Source organism: Choloepus didactylus, chromosome 3, assembly GCF_015220235.1.
Source record: "Choloepus didactylus isolate mChoDid1 chromosome 3, mChoDid1.pri, whole genome shotgun sequence".
NCBI lineage: Eukaryota > Metazoa > Chordata > Mammalia > Pilosa > Megalonychidae > Choloepus > Choloepus didactylus.
The window spans coordinates 1,938,216-1,961,263 of NC_051309.1; the positions used below are offsets into that span (position 1 = coordinate 1,938,216).

The window sequence follows — 23,048 nt, forward strand, 5'->3', positions numbered from 1 at the left end:
GGGGGGCCTTGGCGCCCCCCACCCGGGCTCCCACGCTCTCGGAGACTGCCCGGCGCCCCCACGCGGCCCCGCCTCCCGCTAATCCCCTCCGCGGGCGGAGGCGGGACGAGCCGCGGCCCCGCCTCCCGGACCGCCCCCGCGGGGGAGGACCGTGCCCCTGGCCGCGAGCGAGCCGGGCCGGGGGCGGGCCCGGGGCGGGCCCGGAGGCGGGGCGGGGCGGCCCCCACTGGCTGCGGCGCGCGGGGCGCCCGGGGCCCTCAGTGCGCGGCAGCGGCGGCGGCGGTGGTGGTGGCGCGGGAGGCTGGCGCTGCGCGGTGGTGCTTGCCCGGCGCACGGATCCCCGCGCGGACCGACGGCCGAAGGGAGGGGGCGGCGCTGGGCCCCGAGCCGAGCGGGAGCCGCGCGCAGGGAGCCGGGCGCCGGCGGCCGCCAGGTGGGCGCGCGGGGAGCCGGGCGGGGCGCGCGGGGCCGGGGCGCGCGGTGGGCGCGGAGCCGGGGCGGTGCCATGGCGGGGCCGGGGCCCGGCGCGGGCTTCCCGCTTTGAAAGTTTGCCGCCGCCGCCGCCCTGGGAGGGCTTTGCCGCAGCCAGGAAGAGCAGGGGGAGGAGGGAGGGCCCGCGGCGGGAGGAGGCGGCCGGCGCCAGGCAGCCCGGGAGCGCTGGGCGGCGGCGGCGGGCGGGGCGGCCGCGGGGTGAAGGGGCACGGGACAGCAGCGGGTCCCGCACCGCGGCCGTCCTCCGACCCCCGCTGACGCGCAGCGCCTCCTCCCCGCAGACCCGGGAGTGGCGCCCTCCTCCCGCCGGTGCCCGTGCCGGGCCGTGGGGGGCAGCATGCCCGCGCGCGACGCCTGAGGACGCCGCGGCCCCCGGCTCCGCCATGGGCTCCCCGGCCTGCGCCCTCGCGCTCTGCGTGGCCGTGGCTGTCGTGGCCGGCGCCACCTCGGGGCTCCCGGGCACGGAGCTGCGCGTCGGACCGAGAGCGGCAGGTAAGGAAAGCCCCGTCGGGCGCGGAGGGAGGGGCCGGGGGCGGCGGGCGCCGTGCCTGGTTCTGCCGCCCTCTCCCCGGGGCTGGCGCAGGGGCGGCGCAGCGGTTTGTGGGGCTCCTGGAACCACGCGCCACCCCAATGCGAGGCCGCCGCGGGGAGCTCGGCTCAGCCTTGGCGTCCGCCGCCCTGGTCCCCCGCGGCTCCCCCGCGGCGCTGCCGGCCGCCCTCCGCGCCCGCCCCCGGAGCCGTCGGAGGGAGCGGGAACTGCGTTTCCACGGTTCCCGTTGTCGTTCCGCGGATTCCAACGAGATGCACAGCTCCTGGTATCGCCCCCCCCCCCCCCGTTCCCGGTCTCAGCTACTGGCCACCGTCGGCCGAAGCGCGAGGCGGGGCCGGGGAGGGTGGCGGGCGTGAGAGCACGGCGGCCGGGCCCGCGTCACGAGGTGACACTTCCAGGTGCGCCGGGGCTCCCCAGCCAGGCTCTCGTGCCCGGCAGCCCGAGCGGATTGCCAAGGGGGCTGCCCCGGGAGGGCGCGTCGAACCCTTGGCCCGGGCGCTGGCGGGCGAGCGGGGCTGTTGTCTGAGGGACTGGGGGCCGCGGCCCCGCGCTGGCCGTCGAGGTCTGGCGGGTCGCTGAGGGTCTCGGAGGAGGGCCGCGGAGGGGCGGGAGCGCGACTCCGGCCGGGCCCCGCCCCCGCACACGCGCCGCGGCCCGGGGTGCCGCCCGCCCTCGGCACGCGCGCCTCCAGGGCCCCGCGCCTTCTGGGACCCGCCGCGGTCCGCTCGGGCCGAGAGGGGTGGCCTGGCGGGCGGCCAGCGGGGAGCCCGACTCCACGGACAGTCACGTCGGGGGGCGCTGGCGAGGCCCCGCGCGCCCCGGGCCGATCCCCGTCCGCGGCCCGACTGCCTGGCTGCTCGCCGCGCAGGGAGGCCTTCCCGGTGAGCTCTCGCCCCGCCCCGGCTGAGGCGCGAACAGCCGCCCCTTTGTGCCGTGGCGCGGCCACAGACGCGCATTGATGGCGGCCGGCGGGGAGGTGTGAGCTGAGCGGCCGCGGGCGCGGGAGCCGGGCGGCGTCGGGCCGCGCGCAGGAAGGAGGCAGATGGCGGCCGCCCCTCCCGCGCCCCCCTCGCGGCGGCGGCTGTAGCCGCGCAGAACAATGTCATTTTTTTATGAATGAGAGTGGGCCGGGAGGCTGAATGTGCGTGTCATTCAGCAGCGTGACAGAGGCCGCCGGGAGGTCAGCGCGCGCCTTTAGCGCCTGCTCGGGCGTCCCCCCTTCCAGGGGCGCCGAATAGGCGGCCGCGAGGGGAGCCCCGCATTAGCATTCGCATTCAGATGAAGATATTACTTCCTACCGCTCGGGAATGTCAAGTAGCCCCGGGGGAGGGGCGGCTGGGCGGGGCTCCAGACCCTCTGGGGCACCCCGCGGGTCAGAGGGCCCCCAGGGCCCGACCCCCGACCCCGTTCCCCTCCAGGAAAGGAGGAGCAGGGAAGCTCTCCGGGCAGATGTGGGCCCTGGACAGAGGGGCCGGGAGCCCCCAGGTGCGCAGGCAGCGGGGGTGCCGCGGGCTGCACTGGGGTTGACGGAACAGGTTGCCAGTTGGTAGATCAATAAACCGAATCCTGTTCCTGTGGCAGCCTGGCGCGCTCCCCAGAGTAAATTCTGGAGCCGGAGAGGGCTGGGGTCAAGGGCTCGGGGTAGGTGCTGGCCGCTGGGCCGCCCCGGCCACTCCAGGCCCTGACACAGCCGCCTCTGTCTGACATGGGGCTACATTCCAGGTGGGGGGCTGGGGGTGGCCCCCACAGTGCACCTGGCTGCACCCCAGGTCACAGGGAGGTTGATGGAGGGCTGCTCCCCCCCAGATGCAACCCGCCCGGGCTGGGAGTGGTCTTGGGGTGCAGGGCAGTTCCCTGCTGCCTCCTGCCCCCACCTCTGCGGGGGCGACTGGACTTTGAGCCCCCCGGGTGGTTGATTAACCCAAGTCCTGGGCCGAGGTCTCCCCCCACCTAAGGCTCTCCGGTTCTTTTTCAGATGAGTCCATTGGGAAGGCGGGGAGGGGACCCCTTCAAACTGCCCAGGGGCCTGGCCCTGTGGCCGGGGGACTCCCTGGTCTCAGCCTTGGGGAGGCTGGGGGTCAGAGGCGGCTCGAGACTGGCTCTGGGTGCCCTTCCCAGCCTCAGTTTCCTCCCCAGCCCAGTGGGGGGGCAGATAATGGCAGGGCTGTTTGGAGGATTAGGGTAGATAATCCCCTAAACCCTCATTAGCTGCTGGCCCCCGGGTCCCCCTAACTTTGTTATGAAACTTTGCGGAATGTTCTGGGCAGGGCATGAGGTGGGGCAGCTCCCCCTCCGGGCCCTCCTGACATGTCCCTGGAGCTGTGGCCTGCAGCCCACGGGCCCCCGCTGCCCGGAAAGGCCCGGGCCTCTGTGTCGGGGCACCTCCCGGCCCCGCAGTCCTGCCCCAGTGGGCTGGGCCACGTCGGGTTCCAGAAGCTGCCTGCAGGATGTGGAGTGTGTTCTCAGGGGTCACTCCTCTGCCACCAGGTGTGGGGGGTGGGGTGGCACTCAAGTGTGGTACAAACCGGGAGGAAGGGTCCCAGGGCAGGAATCTCCCCTCCCGAGCAGACCCTCCGGCCGTGGGTCTTGCCCCCACCCTTGAATGCTGTGGCTGCCGTCGTGGGCACTGGGGTCTGTGGGTGGCGGGATCAGGCAGCTGCCGACATGTCCCCACGCCGAGCACTCCTAGGGCACGGCTGGTTCTTAGTCTCCAGCCCCCGGGGTGCAGCTCAGCCCTGTGTGTGGGCGCATGGGGCCCTCAGGGCTCAGCTGGTCCCTGGTGGCCACCCCTGCCCTGGTGGGTACAGCCGGTGTTGCCTCTCTGATGGGTGTGGGCACTGATGCCCAGTGCCCCTGGGGGCAGGGCCCCCTGTTGTTGATGCGGAAACCCCCCAAGGGGCTGAGGGTGCTGAGCTCGTGCCTCGTTCCCAGGAGCGTAGCCCTGGGGGGCACTTACCATCCCCCTGGTGGAGCTGGGCCCGACCCTCCCATGCCCCCAAGCCCCTCACCTCGTCACCCCTCGCCGTCCTGAGATCCCCGCCCTACATCCCTGGGGGCTCTCTGGCCTCTGCAGGGTGGGTGAGCAGGTTAGGGGTCGGCCTTGTGGCGAGGACCCTCCCTCAGCTCAGTGGCCCGGCTCCCCACTGTGGGGGGCAGCTCTGGGCCCCCGTCCCTGGCTGGCCCAGGATGAAGTGAGTGCTTGTGTCCATGGCTGGCCTGCCACCCTCGCCGCCCACCCAGGCCAGACCGGATCCCGCCAGCTGTTGCCCTTGGGCCGGGGCCTGGGGCTGCCCTCAGCCTTCTGGGGGGTCTCAGTAGCCCCAGTGCTGGGTGGTCCCCACGGGACGCAGTGGTCAGGGCGGGAGGTCAGGTCAGGGTGGCCTGAGCCGTGGGTCCGGGGGGGGCCGGGCAGAACCAGGGACCGGTGTGGCCGGCGGGCAGCCGGGCCCGCGAATCTAGGCCGTGCGTCGGCAGAATGACAAGTGAGGGGGCTGCTGGCCCAGCTGGTGGGGAGGAGCCGCCTGTGGGACCCCCACCCCTGTCCTGGGCCCCGAGCCCGGGCTGCCCCCGTGCCCATTGTGTGGCCCTGGCAGGGAGGCCGGGGGACGGGGGTTGGCCCCAGGGCGGCCTGTCCCTGTGTCTTGGGGCCTTGGTGGCCCCCCAGGAGCTGGGCAGCCGATGCGGAGAGGGTGGGGTGAGCTCCTGTGTGTGCCCACCGTGGTGATGGCCACCCCACCTCCCCGACTCCACAGCCAGCCCTGCTGCCTGGCCCTGGCAGGCTCATGTCCCGACCAGCCGCGGTGTCCTGCTCCTGGCGCAGCCCTGGGCCCCCTGTGAGCAAGGGCCGCCCACCAGCCGGGAGACCCAGGCCGCTGGTGTCAGAGTCCTTGATGGTTTTGGTCTTTCTCTTGGAGCGTTTTCTTGAACAGGCTCTGCGGAGCTGCTCGAGTGGCAGGTTCTGACTGTGCACACGGGGTTCTGAGCGTGCAGCCTCGCCCCAGCCGGGGAACAGGGCATCCTGCCTTGAGAACACCCCCACGCCGCCCCACACCCCCCCCAGCCCCCGGGGCTGCCCCGGCCCTGCTCCTGCCTTTCGCAGCCTCCGCCCCCCGAGGCCGCAGAGCCCAAGTTGTTTTGAAGAGGGACCCCCAACATCCCCTCTGCCTCAGAGCCTCTAAGCCGGGGGTCTGCAAACTGCCCCCCACATGCCGCCTCAGTGGCCACGTTCTTGGAATGGTTTCGGAACAACCATATTCCGTGCTGGGCAGAAACGGTAAAGTTCAGAAACTGATGTTCCTATAAATAAAGTTTTATCAGAACCACGGCAGCTCCCATGCTACAAGGCAGAGGCGAGGTGCTGGCGCAGACGGCCTGGCAGCACCGAGCCCGCCGGCCGTCCACCCTCGCCGGGCAGCATGGGGCAATGGACTGAGCCAGACCCCAGACCACTCGGCACCTCCCGGGGGGTGTCGAGCTCCCTTTCCTCTCCCCGCAGAGGCCCCGGGCTCCGAGCCCGGCCACCAGGAGCAGCTGGTCGTGGGCAGCGGGGACACCGTGGAGCTGAACTGCCGCCTGCCGGCGCCCGGCCCCTCGGGGCCCACGGTCTGGGTGAAGGACGGGGCCGGGCTGGAGCCCTCCGACCGCGTGCTGCTGTGGCCACAGCGGCTGCGGCTGCTCAACGCCTCCCACGAGGACGCCGGCACCTACAGCTGCTGGCTGCGGCTCACCCGGCGCTCCCTGTGCCACTTCACCGTGCGCGTGGCAGGTGAGTGCCCCCCGTGCGGCCGGGGTGGGCCCAGCAGAGCGGAGCCCCCCAGGAGGGGCTGTCGGAGCGAGGGGCTTCAGCCCCACTGGCAGGACGCCTGAGTCCCTCGGGGCGGGGGCTGCAGCTGAGCCCCGGGAGGGAGAAGGCCGTGCCCTGGGCGCCCGTGGACCCCACACCCTCCGCCCTCCTGCATTGCAGACGCGCCGTCCTCAGGGGACGATGAGGACAGCGAGGACGAGGCTGGGGACACAGGCGAGCACGCAGGTGCGCCAGGGCTGCGGGCGGCAGCTGGAGTTGGGGGCGCCTGTGCTGCAGACTCAGGGCCCCGGGGTTCTGGGAGCCGTGGGGAGGCTGGTGTGGCTGGAGCTGGGGGCCAGGTGATGGTGGGGTGGGGGGCCGCAGGTGTGGGCAGAGCAGGGGCCAAGGGGGTGGCCGCAGCAGTGACTGTGCAGGCCGGTTACCGGGTGCTGCCACCTGGAGCTGACCGTGGCCGGGGCGAGGTGCTGGTTTTGGAGGAGCCGAGCTGGAGATGCCGAGAGGTGGATTCACATTGGGAGGGGTGGAGCCCAGTTATAGCTTGGCGGGGTACGGACTGATCCCCACCATGGGCCTGGAGCCTGCGGAAAACCTGGAGAGCAGATGCTGGGGTGCACCTGTGGGTGCGGGGGGCCGGGCAGGCCCATGCGGGGGAGGAAAGGCTCTGTTCCCTGAGGAGCTCCTGGGCTTTCCCCACTTTCCCTTTTCCCTTTGGCTGCCGGGAAGTTCAGCGCTCCCTCCACCTCCCCTGAGCTCCCGTGTCCCTGTCTGCACCACCTCCTCCCCGACATGGTTTTCCTGGGTCCAGCTTCGCCAGGGGAGGCTGGTCAGGCATCCCGCTCTGAGGGGCTTCAGGGGCAGCTCTGAGTCTCGGCTCTGGAAGGAGCCCCTTCTTGCCGGGGCCTTGCCACCCCTCCAGGAGTGGGCCCCATGGGCAGAGAGGGGCCTCTGGGCAGCGCAGGAGGGTTGACCCCCAGGGGACACACCTCCCAGTCTCCCCACGAGCCCCAGCAGGGTGGCAGCCTCCAGCCCAGCCTAGAGGAAGGAGGAAAACCAGCTGCGCAGTGAGGGAGTGGGGGGTGGGGCAGGTTCCCCAGGGCGCCGTCCCCCCGGCTCTGGTGGGCGGCTGCGTCTCGCCTGGCTTGGGTGGGCTGCTCCCCGGGCTGTCCGGCACGTTCTCGTGGCCCGTCGGCGACCCGGGGGCCGCTCATGTGGAGGTGGGCACCCCGTCCTCTCGCCTGGGGCAGGCACTTGGGGGAGGTGGGCAGGAGGGCAGAGGACCCTGGCACAGGAGGGGGCAGGGCCCGTGGGTGGGCAGGCCAGGGCTCAGGGGTCCGGTGGCCCCCACGACCCACCTGTTAAGCTGCCGCGCCCCTCCCCCAGCAGGGGCCCCTTACTGGACACGGCCTGAGCGGATGGACAAGAAGCTCCTGGCCGTGCCAGCCGCGAACACCGTCCGCTTCCGCTGCCCGGCTGCCGGCAACCCCACCCCGTCCATCTCCTGGCTCAAGAATGGCAGGGAGTTCCGCGGCGAGCACCGCATCGGGGGCATCAAGGTGCGGCCCGGCCTTGCGGGCGCCCACATGGGCTGGGGGGTCCCACTGCCTGCTCACCCCGTGTGTCCACCACCCGCGTGCCTGTGGCCCTGCAGCTGCGGCATCAGCAGTGGAGCCTTGTCATGGAGAGCGTGGTGCCTTCCGACCGTGGCAACTACACCTGTGTTGTGGAGAACAAGTTTGGCAGCATCCAGCAGACGTACACGCTGGACGTGCTGGGTGAGGCTGGGGGTCGGGCGGGCAGGTGGTCAGTGTGCTCGCAGGTGGGCAGGAGAGCGGGCAGGTGGGCAGGTGGGCAGGTGAGTGGGCAGGTGGGCAGGTGGGCAGGTGAGTGGGCAGGTGGGCAGGTGAGCGGGCAGGTGGGCGGGCAGGTGGGCAGGTGGTCAGTGTGCTTGCAGGTGGGCAAGTGAGTGGGCAGGTGTGGGGGCAGGTGGGCAGGTGTGCTCGCAGGCCCCTCACCGCCCACCGGCCCCGCAGAGCGCTCCCCGCACCGGCCCATCCTGCAGGCAGGGCTGCCGGCCAACCAGACGGCGGTGCTGGGCAGCGATGTGGAATTCCACTGCAAGGTGTACAGCGACGCGCAGCCCCACATCCAGTGGCTCAAGCACGTGGAGGTGAACGGCAGCAAGGTGGGGCCCGACGGCACGCCCTACGTCACTGTGCTCAAGGTGGGTGCTGCCGCCGGCTGGGGTGGAGCGGGAGCTGGGGGCAGGGCGGGCCGGGGTCGGGGGTTTGCGTCCCAGCCCACCCTGGGCCCCTGGCAGTGCTCGGCCCTATGAGGGGCCTCAGTTTCCCTGCCTGCTCCTCGGGGTTGGCCGGAGCCCATCTTGCTTGGCAGCCCCAGGTGCTCCAGTCCTCCCTGGGCTGGACTCAGGCTGAGGGGCTGCGGCTGGAGGGAGGCGGGGGCCTGCGTGGCTGCGTCCTGGACGCCAGAGACGGGGTGGCCGCCCTTGAGGTGGACCAGTCGCGCGCCAGCTGTGGGCGAGTGTGGCGGGGGGCCCTGCGCCGGGACGGGGCTGGCCTGCTTCCCGCAGCTGCGCCGGGGGGTGCCGGGGGGCGGCCTGGGGCTCGGCTGGTCGCGACACTCACGGCCCGAAGAGGAGCAGCCTCCTGGAGACCCTGGGCTGCTGGCGCGGGGCCCGCGTCCTCCTCCAGGCAGCCGCCGTCCAGCCCCGCGAGCGCCCCAGCCGCGGGGGCGCCTGAGCCGCGTCTCTTGTCCCCGCAGTCGTGGATCAGTGAGAGCGCGGAGGCCGACGCGCGGCTCCGCCTGGCCGCTGTGTCGGAGCGGGACGGGGGCCAGTACCTCTGTCGAGCCACCAATTTCATAGGCGTGGCCGAGAAGGCCTTTTGGCTGCGCGTTCACGGGCCCCCAGCAGGTAACGCCGCTGTCCCGCGCCCGCTGGCTAGCTCCGGCCCGGCGCCCTGCCCACGTGCCCGCTCCCGCTCGCCCGCTGCCCTGCAGCTCGCCGCCGGCCTGGCCGCCCCGGATCACTGCACCATCTCCTGGGCAACGCTGTCTCGCTCCGGCCCTGCGGCCTGCGCTGACCCTTCCCACCCCACAGTCCCTGCACGCAGTGGCGGCCACATCCCCTGCACCAGCCCCGCCTGCCGTCACCTCTCTCCAGCCCCTGGCTGCGCTGCCTGCTTCCTCCTCGGCTGTCTGTCTGGCTGCCCGCCCGGCCCGCTCCCCATGCTAACCTGCATGCCGCATCCTTGGCGCTGCCAGCCGCTCACCTGCCACACACTCGGGACAGAGGACCTGCCGGTGGAGGGACTGGCTTCAGGCTCGGTGCCGACGAGGAGGCGGCGGCCGCGGTGGCCGTGGCGCGCCGTGGTGGTGGCGGCGTCAGCGTTTTCCTTGCAGGCTGGCGGATTGCCGCGTGGACGCGGCCGTGGTGGCCTGGGTGCTGGGGCTCGCCTATCGTGCGCTCTCCTCTCGTTGTAGACGGCGGGCGCCAACAGCACCGACAAGGAGCTCGAGGTGCTGTCCTTGCACAACGTCAGCTTTGAGGACGCGGGGGAGTACACCTGCCTGGCGGGCAATTCTATCGGGTTTTCCCATCACTCTGCGTGGCTGGTGGTGCTGCCAGGTACCCGCTCCTCCTGCTGGGCTGCTCTGTCGCTGCCGCCCACTCTGGGCCGGGCCGGGGGCTTCAGACAAACCCAAGCTGCCGGCTCCCCCGGGCCTGGTGTGGGAGCAGGGTCCCCGGCCATGTCTGGACGCCGGAGGCCTCCCCTTGAGCTCCCCGCCAGCCTCGGCCGGGTGCCTGGAGGCTCAGGCCGGTGGCTTCGGCATTGCTCGGGTGCGTGGTGGCTCGCTGGGTCTCTGTCCTGGTCTGTCCTGGCTCGCTGCTGCTTCTGGTCCCAGGGCGCTTGCACCGGAGCCTCGGGCCCCCCACCCGGGAGCCCCCCAGGCCCAAGTCCCCCCACCACAGCGGCCTGCGGGGGCAGCGGGCCAGGCCCCCGACGCCGTGTCTTTGCAGCCGAGGAGGAGCTGGTGGAGGCCGGCGAGGCAGGTGGCGTGTACGCGGGTGTCCTCAGCTACGGGGTGGGCTTCTCGCTCTTCGCCCTGGTGGTGGCGGCTGTGACTCTGTGCCGCCTGCGCAGCCCGCCTAAGAAGGGCCTGGTGTCGCCCACCGTGCACAAGGTCTCACGCTTCCCGCTCAAGCGACAGGTAACAGAAAGTAGATACCGGGTTCCGAGCCACTCCGGCTGCCCGGCTTGGGGACAGCCCGCGGCCTGCCCTGGGGACACGGGACCCCGCTGGGTGGGTGGGCGGCTGGCCCGGACCCGGCTCCCGCCTGTGCCCACCGTGTGGGCCCCTGCGGCCTCCGGGACGTGGCACCAACCTGCCCTGCCCCACCCAAGCAGGTGTCCTTGGAGTCCAACGCGTCTGTGAACTCCAACACGCCGCTGGTGCGCATCGCCCGTCTGTCCTCCGGGGAGGGCCCGGCGCTGGCCAACGTGTCTGAGCTCGAGCTGCCTGCCGACCCCAAGTGGGAGCTGTCCCGGGCCCGGTCAGTGTGGGCGCCTGGGAGGGGGCAGTGGGAGCAGCCGGGCCAGGGCTGCAAGGGTGGGGACCACGGGGGTGCCGCTGGGTGGGTCCTGCTCAGGACCCAGGTTGGGGTCAGGCGGGACCCTGAGAACTGGCTAGAGGGGCTGTGGGTGGGCTGGTGAGTGACATTCCTGGGGTGGGGCGGGGCCTTTGCCTCGTGGGCCTGGCGAGCCTGGAGGACTTCCTGGTGGCGGCCAGCCATGGGGGGAGCTGACCGCTGCCCCGTCCGCAGGCTGACGCTCGGCAAGCCGCTCGGGGAGGGCTGCTTTGGCCAGGTGGTCATGGCGGAGGCCATCGGCATCGACAAGGATCGGGCTGCCAAGCCCGTCACCGTGGCCGTGAAGATGCTGAAGGGTGAGGCCGGGCGCCGGCGAGGGGGGTCCGGGTGATCCGGGGCGGGTGGGGGCTCTGCCGCCTGACACCCCTCCCTGCACAGATGACGCCACCGACAAGGACCTGTCGGACCTGGTGTCGGAGATGGAGATGATGAAGATGATTGGGCGGCACAAGAACATCCTCAACCTGCTGGGGGCCTGCACGCAGGGCGGTAGGCGCGGGGGCCCGGGCCGGGGGGTCGTGGGGGCGGGGGGCGAGGCTGACACTGCCCGCCCGCAGGGCCGCTGTACGTGCTGGTGGAGTACGCGGCCAAGGGCAACCTGCGCGAGTACCTGCGGGCACGGCGGCCGCCGGGCATGGACTACTCCTTCGACACCTGCCGGCTGCCCGAGGAGCAGCTCACCTTCAAGGACCTGGTGTCCTGCGCCTACCAGGTGGCTCGCGGCATGGAGTACCTGGCCTCCCAGAAGGTGGGGGTGCGGGCCGGGGGTGCGGCGGGGGTCCGGAGGCCGTGAGCGGGCAGCTCAGCCCCTGCCCCCCACCCCAGTGCATCCACAGGGACCTGGCCGCCCGCAACGTGCTGGTGACCGAGGACAACGTGATGAAGATCGCGGACTTCGGCCTGGCCCGCGACGTGCACAACCTCGACTACTACAAGAAGACCACGAACGTGAGCCGGCCGGGGCCCGAGTGGGGGTCACCAACGGGAGCCACCCCGGGGGACCAAGGGGGTTGAGCCCAGGACCCTGGCCGTCAGCAGCCTCGCCCTCCCCTCGCAGGGGCGGCTGCCGGTGAAGTGGATGGCGCCCGAGGCCCTGTTCGACCGCGTCTACACCCACCAGAGTGACGTGTACGTGTTCCCTGGGCCACAGCGTACAGACCTGGGATGGCCGTGGGGGGCTGCGTGGGACCCCGGCCACTATTTAGCTGCGTCTCAGGAGCCCTGAATGGCCGCTCGCTCTCCCCGCGGCCGGCCCCTGGCCCCACACCTGCCCTGACTGGGCCCAGCTGACCCTGTGTGTCCCCCACAGCTGGTCCTTTGGCGTCCTGCTCTGGGAGATCTTCACGCTGGGGGGCTCCCCGTACCCCGGCATCCCCGTGGAGGAGCTCTTCAAGCTGCTGAAGGAGGGTCACCGCATGGACAAGCCGGCCAATTGCACACATGACCTGTGAGCCCCTCCCTGTGCCGCCCGCCCCCCGCTGTGGCCCTGGGCCCCCGGCTGGCCCCTGAGCACCCCTGCCCCGCAGGTACACGGTCATGCGCGAGTGCTGGCACGCGGCGCCGTCCCAGAGGCCCACCTTCAAGCAGCTGGTGGAGGACCTGGACCGCGTCCTGGCCGTGACGTCCACTGATGTGAGCGCCGCCTGGAGTCCTGGGCCCCTTGGGCTGGGGTCCCGGGGGCAGTGTGGTGGGCGAGGGCGGCCGTGCTGACTGCTCCCCCCACCCAGGAGTACCTGGACCTCTCGGTGCCCTTCGAGCAGTACTCGCCGGGTGGCCAGGACACGCCCAGCTCCAGCTCCTCAGGGGACGACTCCGTGTTTGCCCACGACCTGCTGCCGCCTGATGGTGGGGGTCTGCGGACTTGAGAGCACCCTGCCCTCCAGGCCGGGCCCTGCCAACGGGGCAGCAGACACCCACCCTCCTGTTGCTGCCACCAGCGTAGTCAACCACTGGGCCCGCCAGCCCAGGCCTGAGATGGATGGACGGATGGACAGGCAGAACCTTCCAGTGTGTGTGTGTGTGTATGTGTGTGTGTGTGCGTGTGCGTGCGAGTGCAGAACCTTCCAGTGTGTGTGTGTGTGTGTGTGTGTGTGCGAGAGAGCACACGTGCCTCGTGGTCCTCGGGAGCGGGGTTCCCCTCGGGGTGCCCAAGCTGCTGTACGGAGCCCCGTGACCCAGCCAGCTGTGCCTGCAGCCCCAGATGTGGAATGTACAGGGGCCCACCTGCCCCATGGAGCTCCTTGGGTGGGGAGCTGGGTCAGACGGCCACGGGCCCAGCTCTCTTGCCCCACCCCCCACCCCCTCACTGCCCCCCATGGGGGCACAGGGCCAGGCGGGCTGAGCCCCTCCAGCTGCCCCAAGCCGAGCCTGCAGAAAGCCCCTGGGTCGAGCCATGCCCCTGCCCATGTGGCACCCTGCACCGAGCTCCCCCACCTCCTGGAGACCCCCCCTCCCGCCGGTTCCTTGGAGACTGACATACGGGTACCTGAAGGCAGAAGCCTTTAATTTCCATCCACAAGGTTTATTCCAGAAGTGTACATTTATATAAATAGATGCTGTGTACATGATATATATACTTACAGAGATAGACGTATCTGTGGGGGGGCACAGATGGGCATAGCTGGGGCCCAGGGCCCTGAGTGGGCAGGGAGGGGGTGTGGGGAGACCCCCACTGGGGCTTCAAGGGATGAGACCAACGCTGCAGCGAGCCGGGGGGCTGAGGGGCTGAGGGGCTTCTCTAGCGTTGCAGTTTTGTTTGAAAAATTCTCCCTGGAGTTGTATATTTGTAAAGCTATTTATCAGCCCTCAGAGCTCCTGTCCATGCCACGTTTGTAGCGTTTAGCCAGCTGGGTGGCAGAAAGATGTAAGTTTTAACTTATTAACAGCTGAGGTTTATGGGGCTTGCGGAGAAGGGATGTGCTGGGCATGGGGCCCCCCAAAGCCAGAGCTGGCCCCGGGCAGCCAAGAGAGCGTTCAGTTTGGGGCGACCCCGCGAGCATCTTTGTTTCCTTTGGCCTTCTTTTGCAGGGCAATTAGGTTTCTACAGGGTTTATCTTTAGGAGATTTATTTTTGGGGTCTTCGAAATAAGTTGGTATTTTCATACAGGTTCTAATTGCTGCGAGTCCCACGCAGGGGGACAGGCTCTGACGGGAGTCGGCTGTGCAGGCGCTGATGGTGTTAGATGTTACGAGTTTGTATCTATCTACCTACATATAATTTATTGAGTTTTTATAAGACGCATTGCCATAGTCTTAACAGTTCTCACGCAGTGCTTTTGGCCTTGACGGCCTAGCCTGCCACCTTTGGATCTGGGGAGCAGACGCTGTGAGTTCAGCCATGTTCCTTCCGGGGCTGCACCGTGCCCCCCACGTCTGGGAGGCTGCCTCTTTGCCTGAGGGCTCGGGCCTCTTGTCCTTGGGGCCCAAACCAGTAGACTGTGCTTTTGTTACCTTGGCAGTGGATGTGGCAAAAAATAAAGAGTGATGACTGACTCGAAGCCCTGGCTCCATGCTTTCTTGCTCCCTGTGGCCCTGTTTCCAGGGGAAGGATGGTTGCCAGGAGCAGAGGGGATGGCAGTCCCCGGTGGCCCCCAGGCAGAGGCTGTCCCCCAGGCCTCGGGCTGACCCGGACCACCTGCCCTCAGGGGTGTCCAACCTGGAGAAGCTGTGGGGGCTGGGAGGGTCAGCCCTGGGGGGCCTGGCGGTGGCCCGGAAGACCCCTGTGGTTCTCGGTGCCTGTCACCTGGGTGCCTGGTGGGCAAAGGCCGGTGTGGCCAGTGACCGAGGTCCCCCAGTGCCTGGGTGCAGAGCGAGGGGCTGGGCATGGGGTGGGGGCACACTAGGCACCCGCAGCAGCCCTGGGCCTTCCCCTCGCTTTGCCCCCCACCTGGGTTTGTCTGTGGAGGTGGGGGTGGGGTGCTGGGGAAGTTCTGGGTGCGCTCCTCATGGGCCCCCTGGGGGTCCTGGGGCTCGCTGCCCTGCAGGGTCCCTGTGAAGACCCTGGTACACAGCACTCCCCCCAACACTGCTGGCGCCTGCCTGCCTTCTTCCGCACCCCGGGCCCCTCTGCTCTTCCCCCTGCACCAACGATGGAAGCTGGGCTCTCTCCTCCCGAGTCACCCCGAGGGAGCAGGAAGACGAGCAGGGTGGAGGGTCGGGGGCACCGAAGGGCCCACTCCCAGCGGGTAGCAAGTTGGGGGGCCTCCTGGAGGAAGCGGGGCGGGGCCAGGACTGCGGGGCTGGCGGGTCACGCTCACCTGGGGGATGCGGGGCTGCGCGCGGCAGAGGTGCGGCCCCTGCGCCCCCCGCCCGCCCCCGCTGCTCCCGCCCCGCTGCCCCCAGCCTGTGCACGCCCCCTCCCGCGGCCCAGAGGCCCCTGCGCGTGGGGAGCCCCGGGCGGCCTCCGGGGACGGCACGGGAGGGGACCCCGGGCCAGGGCGGTCAGGGGGCGCGGGTGGTGCGTGCTCGCCCCTGGCTCCCATGTCCCCCTAGCGCCGGCCCGGCCCTGCCCTCGCCGCCCCGCGCCCCGCGCCCCCGCGCCCCCGCGGCAGGCGGGCCTGACGGCGCGGACTCCCCTCCCCAGCGGCCGCGGGGGGCGGCGGTCGGCCCGAGCGAGGCAGTGGGCAGCCAGGGCGGGGCCCAGGGGCGACGCCAGCGCCAGGTCGGGTGACGTCCTCAGGGGACACCCGGCCCCGGGCTCCTGGCGGAGCGCACACCGCGCACGGGGACCCGCCCCCTTCTCCGCCCGCCGCCCGGCGTCCCCTAAGAACCGCGGGGGCGCCCCTGCCTGCGTCTCTGGCAGGAGGGAGGTTTCCGAAAACCGGGATCGGAGAAGCACCCGGCCCCGGCGGCAGCGCCCGCTCGGCAGCATCCCCGCCCCTCCTCCCCGGACGCGCCGTCCCCAGTGCGCCCCGCAGCCCTCCGCCCAGGAGGACTCGGACCCGAGCAGCCCGCCCGCCCCCTCTGCCCTGGGTTCTGCAGGATCAGGTCAGCGGTGGCTGCAGGGGCCTGTGGGGCCCCCCAGGTGCTCCTGGGGAGGGAAGTTCCGTCTGGATGGGCTTCCTGGGTGGACTTTGTTTCCTTCTAAGAAACCCCGCGTCCTTTCCCCTTCACTCCTAGTTTCCAGAAACGTGACACAAGAACCATGGCTGATGGCGGGAAGCCCGGTTTCCTTTTCGTGTCACCGTGGGGCCTGGGGTTTTGTTCACCCTTGTTTGCATCCGGTTCTCGTCCTCATGCTCCCCCCAGCCCCAGCTCAGTCAGGGGGGCTCCTGGAGGAGGACCCTGAGCCTCGGGCCTCGTACCCCACACTGAGCAAGTCCCTGCTCGAGACAAGCCCCCGGGCTCCCTCGGGCCCACCCCCGCCCACCCCCACCACTTCTCCCGCCCTGGGCCCTTGCCGTGGCCTTTGAAGTTCTGGAAGAGCTCCCCAACCACTAGAACCTGAGGGTCCAGCCCCCGCAGCCCAGCCCCAGCTCCCAGCCGCTCTCCTAGCCATGGGCCTGGGGGTCCAGGGTGGGCCCTCAAAGGAAGCATGAGCCAACTTGTCCACCCCCATCATCACAGGCGCCCCAGAAGACAGTGCCGAGGAAGGGGAGGCAGGCAGACCCCACACACGGTGGCCGCACACACAGTCTCCGAGGCAGAGTGCAGCTGCCCGCAGCCGCCCCCCGCATGCTCGGGAGCCGTCTCCAGCCTGGTCCTGCCTTGGGGGCCGAGGGGGGCGGAGGGCGCCCACGGGCAGGGTGGGGATGCAGTGAGGCTGGGAGGAGAGGCCAGGGCATCCCACGGAGCCCCCAGCCCTGCCTGGCTGCCCCCCAAGGCCCTCCCCAGCCTCCCAGGCTGGCCACAGCCCCTCACCTCCCAGGGAAGGTGCTCTCTCCTGCATCCGGACGTGGGGCGGCCCTGTGTCAGCCCTGGGCTGGGGGTGGCAGGGGCAGCCTGCAGGCATGGGTACCCTGTGCTTTCCAGGGCTACCCACACACCGGGGGTCAGCCTGTGCAGTGCTGCTCCCCACTGCCCTCGGGGCCCCGAGTCTCTAGAAAAGCATGCCCTGCTGGGTGATTCCTTGGCCAGGGCACTGGGCCCTCCCAGGAAACTTTCCAGTCGCTGGCACAGCCTCCCTGGGGGGCCTCGGGCCAGGCAGACAGCCTGGTGTGGGCGCCTGGCCCCAGGGTCTTTGGGTTGGGGTCAGCCTGGTCAGACCGCGAGGGCCCTATCAAAGAGAGTGGGCCAGTGGATGCGCGTTCCCGGCTCTTTACACCCCACTGGGGGCGCAGGAAGCGGCCAGCAGGCCGCCCCGCCCGTGCCACAGAACCCCTAGGAAACGGCCAGGGTCCGTGTCCAGCGTGGGAGGGGCTCCCCCAGAGGCCAGGTCCCCTGACCCTGCAGACGCCCACTTCTGCATGCCCGTGACGCCCCTCATCACGACTTCTTATGAGCTGCCTGCGCCACAGATACAACCTCGCACTGCTGCAGGGGCGTGAACTTGGTGCTTTAATACAAGCTGTTTCTGAAACGGTGTTTCCCCGGGGCCCGAGGTGGGCAATGGGTCCCAGGAGCTGAGCACTTGCCTCCCGGCCACGCTGCCCATTGTGGGAGTCTGGGGTGACACTGAGGGGCCCTGCTGACGGCCCATGTCCCCGTTTTACGGGACGGGCACTGAGGCGGAGCGAAGGAGACACATCCTCAGAGTCCCTGTGGCAGCTCGGCCGGTGGGGTCCTGGCAGCTCCTGAAGACCCGGGGGCTTCGCACAGGAGCTGGGCCCCGAACGACACAACATCCCACAAGAGCTTCTGCCACCGGGGGGCACATCCGGCAACCACGAAGCTCCTTTTCAAAGGCCAAGTACACTTTTACAATAGAAAACCAGGCAACTAAAACAAGTTTAAGGTGATTTATAAATATTAAGCATCCAAAACATATTTTTTCCTCAGTAACTGAAATTTAAAAAACCTTTGGGACCTCACCACTGCCTTACAAAGGTTTACACTGGAGAATTCATCATCTTATTCCTATGCTGTGAAGCTTCTCTCTTAACGGCCAAGTACAAGCAAGTTTCACGTTGCTGATGAGCTGCTGCGGCTGCCCCAGGCCTGCCCCCCGCCGTGCCTGCAGACTCCCATGTCTGGCCCCTGTGGGCCCCTGGTGGCAGGACCCAACTCTCCCCAAGGCCCCGAGCCTGGCACTTGGCTGCAGGAACAGCTGTGAGCCCCAGGGACAGCACCCTGGCCCGGCCCTGCTCCTGGACCACGTGGCCACTGTCCTCCAAGGCCTGCAGCTGGCCTCCGACCCTGCTTGGCACTGGAGCCCCCGAAACCCAGCGTGCTGGCTGCGCAGGCCACGCCGGGGGCCTTCCGCTCCAGGAGGGGCCTGGCTGCTCTCAGGGCAGCTACCCTGCGTGACAGTAACGTCTGTGCCTCCCAGGAACCAGGAGCGTGGCCACCACTGCTCGTTCCACAGGGGCTGGGGACTGAGCCATGGCCCCCAGGGAAGCAATGTCGCGGGGTCGCCACCCACCCCACCTCCCCTGAGGGGGCTGCCTTGGATGTACACAGGAAACCTGAAGTGAGCTTCAGGTGCAACATGCGAGCTGTGCTGGGGAAACAGGATCGCTGCTGCTGCAGAGACGTGCCCAGGATACGGCAACCAGGACATGGCCACAGGAGTGTGTCCACTGTGACAAGTGGCTGATGCACTCCCAGGTTGGGGGCCCACTGCTCTGATCACTCAGGCAAAATAAAATCCAGCAGTCCGAGCTGGGACAATTTCTAAAATCTCAGCACGATAAGCTACACCTGAGATGCCTGACTCCCAAGGGCTTCGTTAGCCTTGGACTGCAGTGTCACGGGGGCTGCCGTGAGCCGCGCAGGCAGTTAATGGGTGAAACCACAGGCTAGGGAGGAGGTCAGAGGGCCAGGCGAGCATCAGGCGTCCGGAGAGCACCGACACACAGCCGCAGAAGAGACGAGCAGACGTATTCCTCAACAGTCACACGGATCTGACCAGGGAAAGGTGGATAAACAGACCGTATCGACATTTACACCTGGGCGCCGAGGTCCATAGGTGAGCACGGGCAGCCACGCAGGCCATGGGGGCGCCAGGTGTGGGCCGGGCTGCACCTGACCCAGGTCTGTGTGTGCCACAAGCCCCTGGCCTCCGGCCCCTGCTCAGCTGCTAGGGATGGGGTCACGCAGCGTCTCGCACAGCGTGGATCCAAAGACACGAACCCCTGGAAGGGGTGCAGGGATTCCAGACGGACTGAATCTTCATGGAATGATGGGAAATTAAAATATACTTGTAACATGGAAGTTTTGGGTTTATTCCAGAAACTATATTGAGCGCTGCCACTGGGAACGGGCCCCAGGCACTCACTCTCTCAGTCCGGGCCGGCGGGCGGATGGGCGGCTAGTTCTGCACCTCCACAGCCTCCTTCTCGGCCCTCTCCTTGGCCTTCTCCTTCTCCTTCTCCACCTTCTCCTCCTTCTCCAGCGTTGCCACGATCTCGGCCACATGACTGGTGGAGACGTGCGTGTCCTCCTTGTCGATCAGCTCAACCACCTGCACACACGGGAAGGGGACAGGTGCCTGCTGCTCCCACACCCAGGCCCAGAGGCAAACGCGCCTCCTCCAAGCCATCTGCACGGCTGCCCAGGCCGCATTGCCCCCTGCACGCTGCAGTGAGGCTGTGACGGGACCTCAGAGGGCAGGAGGGACTCTGGAGCCTGGGCCGAGGCTGCACGCTGCCAGGGGAGGGCCCACGGGGAGCAAGACGCACATGGCAGCCAAGCCCGCTGGGGGCACAAGCTGCTTCCCAGGGGCACGGGGGCTGTAGGAGGGACAGAGACAGGCCAGAGGCTGCCCTGCTTCCTAAACTGTGATTTGTGACTTCCTCAGGAAGCCAAGCCCTGTGCCAATGGCGGCACCTGGAGCCCTGCCCTCCAGTGACCCCAGGCTCAGCCCCAAACCCCAGCAGCCAGGTATCCTGAGTCCCAGGTGTGCCAGGGATGGCAGAGGTCAAGTCAGCTCAAGGGCAGGCGGCGGCACGAGAGAGGATGTGCTCACTCCAGGGAGGACGGCAAGCGTTGGGGTTGAGGGGTGAGAATCGACGGTGGGGACCAAGGTGGGGGGTGGGTTCCGTCGCTTGAGCTTTGGGGGTGCACCCTGGTTCTGCAGCTTTAACAATTCCTCGCCTCCCTCCAGAGGCAGGGTCAGGGGCTGCCCATGTGGGTGTCATGCATGCAAGTGCCCCGCCCCGCCCCGGCCGACCCACCTTGACGAGGTCATCGATGTTGACCTTGCCATCCTTGTTCTCGTCCAGCGCCGAGGCTAGGCTGAGGAGCTTGTTTTCCGGAATGTGCTTGATCTGCTTCATGGCACTGATGAGCTCAGCAACACTGATGACGTGCTCCCTGGGGAAGCAGAGCCTGTGAGGGCCCCGGCCACCACCCTGGCCCCCTGACCAGGCCTGACCAGTGGCCCTGCTGAGTGGCATCCTCCAGTGCAGCCCCCGTGCCGCCCCGCACCCACCCGGAGCTGTGCTTGGTCGCGCCTCCTCCACAGGCCCTTTCCAACTCAGACAGCACAGACGTCAGCTCCAAGGCAGCCAGTGCCTCCCATGTGTGCCCCCCGGAAGCCCCATCCCTGGCTGGAGATGAACACAGTGCCCACTGAGCAGCCGGCACCAGGACGGCCACAGCTGCTGGATGGTGGTGCTTGGGCCTGGCCTTTGTGGCCCACGGAAAACGCCCTGTGCCACCACCATGGGAGATGGGCTGACACCCAGGCGTGTGCTGGGCGGAGGGGCCAGCCAGGCCCTCCAGCACCCAGGGTCTGGGGGCAGCACAGACCTGGGGCAGGTAAGGACGGGGCCAACACGAGGCAGGGCCTGGAGGCCTGGTGGTGCTCTGGAGCCAGCCTGCCCAGGGCCACCAGGGCTCCCTCCATGCCCACCACTCCACCATGGCTGCTTTTGCTCAGGCCAGATGCCTGGAGGGCCGGGTCCCTGCTACCAGTGCTGCAGCATTTGGGATAAACTGGGTGCCAGGGAGGTGTCGTGGTGGATGGTGGGTGGGGGATTCCAGGGAGAAGGCAAGGTGGGAGAAGAGGGGCCCGGGTGGCTGATATGGAGTCGGGGAGAGAGGCACCAGGGTACAGGCTGAGGAGTGGCCATGGGTGGGGGCCGGGCTGTGCCCCGAGGGCAGCAAGAGCCCAGGGACTCCCGGGGAAGCCTGTGTCCACTCGGGAGGACCAGGCCAGCTGCAGCCTGGAGGGGAGCACGGGTCAGGGCCAAAGATGGGCTGGAGAGCCGCGGATGCCAGCGGCCCTCACGGACACGTGGAGACTGGTGAGGAGCAAAGGACAGAAAACTACAAGCCGAGCATCCTGGCTCTGCCTTGGGGCTGGCAAGGCCCAGCGCGGGGCAGCTGTCGCTTTGCGGCCCCGGCTCTCCTGAGCTTGCGAGGGCTCGCGCACCTACGGCTGCGCCTGCAGAGCCGGCTCCCCCCACGGGCCTCAGCTGCCACCTGCTCTGCCCCCAGCGCCTCGGAGGCCACCCCGGCCCTCACCCTGCGGGCGCGCCCTCGGCCTGGCCCTGCGCCGCCGCCTGTGGGTGCGCCTCCAGCTGCGCGATCAGGCCGTCCATCTGCCCGATCATCTGCCGCACCCGCTGGCTCAGCCGCCTGCTGGCCGCCGACTCCTCCACCAGCTGCCCCTCGCCCGTCTTCGACAGCTCCTTCCTGATCTCCTGCAGGTCCTGAGGAAATTAATTTTTGGTTTTCAAAAAGAACACCTTAAAAAAAATAACAAAAAGAACCTTAAAACTAACTTTAACTTGTAAAAGTAATTAAATTGATCCAGACTAGCATCACGAAGATGAAGAGTTCCAGGCGGATCAGGAACCACGGAGGCAGGGGGCGGTGGGAGGACAGATTCAAAGTGCTGACAGCAAACCACTGCCACCAGGAAGTCTACGCCCCACAGAAGTGCCTTTCAAAACTGAGGGAGAGACTAAGACGTTCCAGAAAAGAGCTGTGGGACTTCGTCACCACCAGATCGGCCCTAGGCGAGATGCCAAGGTCGAGAGGAGAGGACAGTGGACGGCTGACTGAGGCCACGTGGAGAGAGAAACGTCTCCAGTGAGGATGATGACACAGGTGAACGTAAGTTTTTGGTTTATAACTCCCGTTTCTACTCCCACAGGACTTAAAAGGCAAATGCATAAAACATAGGGATAAATCAACGTATAAACATCTAATCTGTGACAAGAACTACATAAAGGAGGGGGGGCCGAGGGGTGTAGAAAATCGTTTGTGGCGATCGTTGGCATTAAAGCAAATGAGACTGTTGTACATTTAGGATGTTAAACCTAAGCCCCACGGTAACCACATAGAAAATACCAGAAAAATATGCACAAAGTAAATGAGAATTCTAAAGGGTACACTAGAAACATCAACTAAGTACAAAAATTGGCAGTAAGGGAAGAATTGAGGGATAAGAAAGGTGTAAGACTTAAAAATCCAGAGCAAAGATGCAGAAGAAAGCCCTGCATCAGCCACAGTTATTTTAAATGTTGAACACAGAACTGGCACCTGACCCGGCCATCGCACTCCTAGGTGTCTACTCGAGAGAACTGAAAGCAGGGCCTCGGGCAGACACTAGCACCCCCACAGTCAGCACAGCACTAGCCACAAAAGCCAAAAAGTGGAAGCAGCCTGAGTGTCCACCAACACTGCGAACAGGATAATCCCCCCAGGGTGGGCTTGAGGTGCTGGGCTGGGAGAGTTTATGTAATATGTGTGTTTCCACAATTTTAAAAGAATAAGAGAAAAAGACAATGCCCATTAAATACAACACGTGGCCCTGGAGCAGAGGAGAAAAAGGCTCAAAAGGACATTATTGGGACATGTGAACAAACTGGCCTATAGGGCTCAGTTCTACAGCAACGTTAGCAACGTTGAATTTCAACTTGAAAACTGCACATAAACAAACACCCTTGTTCTCAGGAAATGTACGGGGAAGTATTCAAGGAGCATGATGCATATAACCTACATTCAAAGGTTTAGAAAACAGACAACGGGCAGATAGACGGATGGACTGAACGGTGTGGCAAACATGTCAGACGCTGAATGCTGGAGGATCGGGGCACCTGGGTGGACGGGGAGGCTGGAGATCTCTGTAGAGGTGGGTATTACTTCTGCTACTGTCCTGTAAGTTTGAAATATAGTTTTAAAGCTTTCACATGGATGAAATTTGACGACATTACACTGAGGGAAATAAACCAGACAAAAAAGGACAAACTGTGTGAGCTCACGGATAGGAAACAATTAGAATAAGCAAATTCATCGAGGCAGAAACTAGGGTGCGAGCTACGGCTGCAAACGCCCAGATGGGGACGATGGAGAAGCTCCTGTCACAGGGGCCGGTGACGGCCGCGCAGCACGGTGAACGCAATTACACCACTGAAACGGGTATCTGAGTGGGATTAAAAGGAGAAATCTTAGATTGCATATATGGTAACAGAACAAAAATTTAAAAA

At 67.4% G+C, this 23,048-nt stretch overlaps 2 protein-coding genes across 18 annotated transcripts in view; one reads left to right on the top strand and one right to left on the bottom strand.

Moving 5' to 3' along the window:
- Positions 1-272: 272 nt before the first annotated feature.
- FGFR3 (fibroblast growth factor receptor 3) lies at positions 273-14,009 on the top strand. Of its 17 annotated transcripts, none has more exons than XM_037829239.1 (18): positions 274-433; positions 774-984; positions 5,538-5,807; positions 6,006-6,071; positions 7,227-7,399; positions 7,495-7,618; positions 7,877-8,067; positions 8,625-8,775; positions 9,883-10,079; positions 10,271-10,416; positions 10,687-10,808; positions 10,891-11,001; positions 11,070-11,260; positions 11,338-11,460; positions 11,570-11,640; positions 11,822-11,959; positions 12,039-12,144; positions 12,240-14,009. In XM_037829239.1, exons 2-18 carry the CDS (start codon positions 876-878, stop codon positions 12,375-12,377), a joined length of 2,427 nt encoding a protein of 808 aa, XP_037685167.1. In that variant the 5' UTR covers positions 274-433; positions 774-875; the 3' UTR covers positions 12,378-14,009. The 17 variants fall into 17 exon arrangements, with proteins under 17 accessions (XP_037685161.1, XP_037685163.1, XP_037685165.1 ...); XM_037829241.1 differs by lacking the exon at positions 8,625-8,775 and adding an exon at positions 9,345-9,489; XM_037829243.1 differs by lacking the exon at positions 8,625-8,775 and adding an exon at positions 9,345-9,489 and having other exon boundaries at positions 9,883-10,073.
- A 3,385-nt stretch (positions 14,010-17,394) lies between these two features.
- Positions 17,395-23,048, bottom strand: part of LETM1 (leucine zipper and EF-hand containing transmembrane protein 1) — a 39,410-nt gene continuing 33,756 nt past the window's right edge. Inside the window, exons 5-7 of the mRNA XM_037829557.1 lie at positions 21,079-21,266; positions 19,785-19,923; positions 17,395-19,072 (exon numbers count right to left, since the gene is read on the bottom strand). Coding sequence (XP_037685485.1) covers positions 18,920-19,072; positions 19,785-19,923; positions 21,079-21,266 — 480 coding nt within the window. The 3' untranslated portion in view covers positions 17,395-18,919. The remainder of the gene's footprint in view (positions 19,073-19,784; positions 19,924-21,078; positions 21,267-23,048) is intronic.